The sequence below is a fragment of the Ctenocephalides felis genome, unplaced genomic scaffold, assembly GCF_003426905.1.
Source record: "Ctenocephalides felis isolate EL2017-DRISC unplaced genomic scaffold, ASM342690v1 CF-g0.4_SCAFFOLD_00845, whole genome shotgun sequence".
In the NCBI taxonomy this organism is placed as follows: domain Eukaryota; kingdom Metazoa; phylum Arthropoda; class Insecta; order Siphonaptera; family Pulicidae; genus Ctenocephalides; species Ctenocephalides felis.
Window position 1 is genome coordinate 2,158,192 of NW_020536999.1, and position 5,339 is coordinate 2,163,530.

A 5,339-nucleotide genomic window follows, 5' to 3' on the forward strand; every position below is an offset into this window, starting at 1 on the left:
ATGAGTTGAAACGTCGAAAAAACATAAAATTAGCAAATCTCTGGCAAAAGCATAAATTTCTTCGGAAATTTAATTTTTTGTTTTAGGTTTTTATTAAATTAATCTGGGAATTAAAATATATAAAATTCATATCCGCAAAATCTCTAAACATTCAAATTACAAACAATAATTAATAATAAATATTATTAATTCAGCACCTAATTTGTAAACAACGTTATTTACAATATCTAGTTCAAAAAAATTCAATTTTAGGGGTAGAGGGAGGGTTTGATAAAAATATACAAAAAAATTACGTGGGATAAGGAAGGGTCTAGTTAGTGTATTTATTTTATCTGATTTTTAAAAAAAATACGATTTTTTCGTAAATTTGAAAAATTTGTTCGAAAAATTTTAGGAGGCGTTCATTAATCACGTAATCGATTTTTTAAGGATTTTTGGACCTTCCTTTTTTGATACGTCGCAACATTTAGAATTTAAAAATTTGTATCCACACACACACACGTACATCCATGTTTCTTAAGTTAAGGTTCAGAAACCTTTGAAACGTAAAGATGTATAAAAAGTATTATTTTCGAGTTTTTTGCGATTTTTATAACTTTCCCTACGAGAAGTTAAAAATTAAAAAAATATACCCGAAAAATTGTTTTTTTTATTAACTTCCCGTCGGTAAGTTATAGCAATCGCAAAAAAATCGAAAATGAAAATTTTTATATATCTTTACGTTTCAGAGGTTTCTGAACATTTTGACATACCTTAAAAAAATGGATGTATGTGTGTGTGTGTGCGGATATAATTTTCGTCGATGATTTCGGGAACACGGATGAAGCAATTTGAATAATTTAAAAAACATTCGATTCGTATTGATAAGGAGACGTGCTGATTAATTTTTGGCGAGGGGTAGGTCTAGCCGTTCCGAAGATACTGGGCAAAAAGTGCCAAAAACATTTTACTTGTATTGACAAGATGAAGAACTGATCAAATTTTGATGAAGGCAGGTCTAGCGGTTTCGGAGATCTAATAAAAAAGTAAAAAAAAATGCCATTAGACACATGCACATCAAATTATCAGATATTTTATAGAGATTTTAACAATAAGTATAAATTTTGTTTGCATACCTATGGGTTCCGTACCAATGTTTATTCGTTAGACAGCGACGCAGCGCTTACGCGCTTCGATATTGTGTCTCTATGCAGTTAAAGCAGTACGATTGCTTTAAAGAAAAGTTCAGAATTTCCAAAATATTTCAAAATAAATTTTTCTTCAAAAATTTATTCTATTTCTTTCCAAAAAAAGTAAATTTTGTCAAAAATTTGTACTTTCTCAAAAATCTAATTTTTTCAGAGTAATTTTTTATCAAAAAATGGTAATCTTTTTTAAAAAAAAAAAATTGGTACGGGAAGCTCCAGCAATTTGCCTTAAGGCACGATGCCATGCGCCCTACTAGTTTAATTAATTAATCTGGAGCTTAAATTTTATCCTTTACACTTCTAATATGTAAAAAAATAATATTTAAGTATCTATTCCTAATTTAAATAAGAAATTTCAAAAAAGTCAAAAGGTTCAGAACATAATGTTAGCAAATCTAGCAGAAATTTGTAATTATAAACAACAATTAATACTTTTATACAAAACTATTTAATTAAAACAAATATATACATACATCCAATCATAAAAAAATACAATATTCTATCCTATTACTAATAACCAAATTTATCATTCAATTCTGTTCGACCATCTCCGGTTTGATTCTTAGGTGGTACCCAAGTGTTGTACTTTTCGCCTAATTGTTCAATTGTTTCGGAATTATCATCAGTCCTTTCATCTTTTATGCGATTTCTGAAACGATTTCTATTTTGTTTTTTAGAAGAAATAGATTTTTTTATTGAATTCATACTTTTATCATCAGTAGAAGAAATAGAAGAGTCGTTGATACTTTTATCATCATGAGAAGACTCATTGATAGTTTTATCATAATTTGGAATAAAAGAGATCTTTTGTATTTTATTTTGATTTTTTGGGTGGCCAGGAGGATGTTCATCAATACTTTTGTCTTCAGTAGAGGAAGGCTTTTGGATTCTATTGAGATTTTTTGGGTGGCCAGGAGGATGTTCAACAATGCTTTTGTCTTCGGTAGAGGAAGGCTTTTGGATTTTATTGAGATTTTTTGGGTGGCCAGGAGGATGTTCATCAATACTTTTGTCTTCTGTTGTAGTAGAGGAGATTTTTTGGATTTTATTGGGATTTTCTGAGTGGCCAGGATGATCATCAATACTTTTGTCTTCAGTAGAGGAAGGTTTTTGGATTTCATTGAGATTTTTTGGATGGCCAGGATGTTTAATAACACTTTTGTCTTCAGTTGTATCCAAGGCGTTTTTAGGAATTTTATTGTAGTCATTGCTAAGACTTTCTAGATTTTTGAGACTTGGTTTTGCTTTTTAGGAGACTTCTGTTGGTCTTCATCCATACTTTCATCTTCAGTTGTATCCAAGGAGGTCTTAGAAATTTTATTGTGGTCATTGCTTAAACTTTCTGGATTTGTTGTGACTTGAATGCATTTTTTTGGAGTCTTATGCTGGTTAGTTGGCTCATGCATACTTTTGCCTTCAGGTGTCTTTTGAATTCCATCAGTTTTCTGTATATTTTCTGGATCATCTTGGTTCTCCTCATCATTTTCTGGTTCATCATCATCCCCAGTGTCCATTTTCCAAGACGGTTCCACAATTACCTTTTTCACTTCTACTTTTTTCTTAAAACCAGGTCGTTTACCAAACAAAGGCAAAAAGCTCTTCTTATCAGCCTTTTGTGGTGCCAAAACAGTTTCCGGTTGCAACTCTGGTAATTTATTAGGAGCACTGATTTTAATCAGTTTTTGTACTTGTTTTAAATTCTCCTGCAACTGTTTAATCTCAAACATAGTCTTCCTTTTGGTCAAACTGTCCATTTTGGAATCCCTCAGCCCGGACATAAAATTATCCAAAGCATCAGCATCATCAGTGCTTTTGGTAACTGATTTTTGGCTATCGCGTGATAATTTGGATTGAAGATCCTGGATTTGCTTTAAAATTTCCTTTTCCTCGTTTACCAGTTCTTCGTGTGTGGCTGTACGCTTGTTGTCCAAAGTTTTCTTCAATCGTTTACGCTCAACATCACCAGTCCTGTCCAAAAAATCATCTTCCTCGCTGTCTGAATTAGTTTTGCGTTTTCTAGGCTCGTGATTGGATTGTCGGAGTACTCCTAAACGATCCAGGATCCTGCAGGCTTCCAACGCACACTGGACAACCGCTTCCTTTTTCTTACCGTGATGTGTGTACTCACAAACAATAGGTTGCCCATGAGAGTTATCAACCGGTAGTTCTATTTTGCATGTAAAATGTGCAGCACCTTTGTCTTCAACGTTGTAGACTAAATCTAAGCCTTCGCGTTCAAAGAAACCACGCAAAGTCTTCTTGGGGTCATCCAGGAACAACTCTTCGTTATTTGTAGCAGCAAACGGGTTCTCGGTTAGATCCGTGTTTTCATCAGCATCTTCACCCATTCCCCAATCGATACCTTGCTCTTCAGACTTCTTTACAAGCTCTTCGTGCTTCTGAATTAGTTGTTGTTTTTTTGTTATCATATCTGTTATCGTCATTTCGTTTTCTGTGTAATCGTCCCCATCACTGCCTAAAATGTAAGTCCTGGTGCTCGCACCAAACTTCAAAATAAAACCAGGTTTAACATGTACATACCTACAAGGCAGGAGTCTTGTTTTATTCAAGAATGTTCCATGCGTGCTGTTCTGATCATAAATGTACCAGCCTTTCGGTCTGTTGTCTTCAGTCGTTGGATGAAATTGTAAGACAGCATGGTACCTGGATATTGTTGGATGTGCTAAAATATAATCACAGTCTGGTAAACGTCCAAAAGTCCAAAAAGCCTTCTGATTCAGACTTTTGGTTTCCAAGATGACCCCAGATTTTATAACCTCTAAATGAAATTTATCATTGTCATCAGGAATTTGTGACCACTTGGGTTCTTTGTAGGAATTTGTGACAGGTTTTGGAGGATCTGCATTTATTGGTTTGGGTTCTACAACCACTTCATCATCTTTGTATTCAATTTTTGCTTCTGGTTCAATTTCAACAATTTTTTGAGGTTGTGGACGATTTATTTGTTCATCTACAGGTTTTAATTTACGGGGCAACTTGCCAACTTTTCCTATCAGTGTTGGTTTTTTAAATTCTGTTTCTGCACTTTCCATTATTATTAATTAACCAAAACTTATAATACATCTATTTTATTTATTATTTATACAATTAAGTTTCATATTCCAACTTAGTTTGACGTTCCCAAGACTCATTTACCATTGTGTCTTAGCTAAATGTAGTCAGACAGCAGAACGTTAGATGGTGCAAGTGAGATCGTTTTTAGTTTTTTATTTGCACCGGTTAAATTGAATTGGCTAATTTAATGTTCAAGTCGTTCTAAATCGTTTGGGACTGAATTTGGAAAACGAATTTTTGTCGACAAACGGTTGTACAGATTTTGAAAATTTAAAAGCCATTCGATGTAATTCGATGAGGACTAGCGTTTATGATTAAGATATCGTCCTAGCCGTTTCTTTCGCATTAGCAAGAAACTGGAAAAATGTTTGTCCAATTTTTTTTTAAATAATTTAAATTTAAAATCTATTGAAAGGATATCTTTTGAGTATCGTCTTTACTATAAATTTTAGCAGGGATCGGCCGGACCGTTTCTTTGCAATTTATTGCTAAAATATTTTTTTTACGTTTTGATAAAATTACGAAATATTTCTCTAGTTAACTTAGCGTAGCGTAAGTTATAGTAATCGTCTAAAAATCAAAAATGAACATTTTTGCGTATCTTTACGTTTCAGAGGTTTCTGGACATTCAGGCATGCATCAGAAAAAATGGATGTGTGTGTGTGTGTGGAACAATTTTTTTATCGACAATTTTGGGCGTATGGATGACCCGATTTGAATGATTCAAAAAACATTCGATTTCTATTGATAGGGAGATGTGCTGATTATTTTTTGTCAAAGGCAGGTCCACACGTTTCGGAGATACGAAGCAAAGAGTGCAAAAAATACAAATCGAGTTTTTGAGAGAACGGAGCATCCGATTTGAAAAATTAAAAAAACATTTAATTAGTAATGATGAGAAGATGTGGTGATTAGTTTTTGGCAAAAACAGGCTCAGCCGTTTCGGAATTACCTGAACTAAAATTTAAAAAATAACAGTTTTTGAAGGAACGAAGCATCGGATTTGAATGATTAAATAAACATTCGATTCGTAATGATGGGAAAACGTGGTGATTAGTTTTTTGCAAAGGCAGGCCC

At 33.3% G+C, this 5,339-nt stretch overlaps 1 protein-coding gene across 1 annotated transcript; it reads right to left on the bottom strand.

The window, feature by feature from the left end:
* Nucleotides 1-1,697: 1,697 nt before the first annotated feature.
* Nucleotides 1,698-4,270, bottom strand: LOC113364261 (kanadaptin-like). The gene is made up of 3 exons (XM_026606747.1): nucleotides 2,423-4,270; nucleotides 1,954-2,141; nucleotides 1,698-1,836 (listed from the first exon to the last, which is right to left on the bottom strand). The coding sequence occupies exons 1-3, from the start codon at nucleotides 4,238-4,240 to the stop codon at nucleotides 1,698-1,700; spliced, it is 2,145 nt and encodes a 714-aa protein (XP_026462532.1). The 5' UTR covers nucleotides 4,241-4,270.
* Between the last annotated feature and the right edge of the window lie 1,069 nt (nucleotides 4,271-5,339).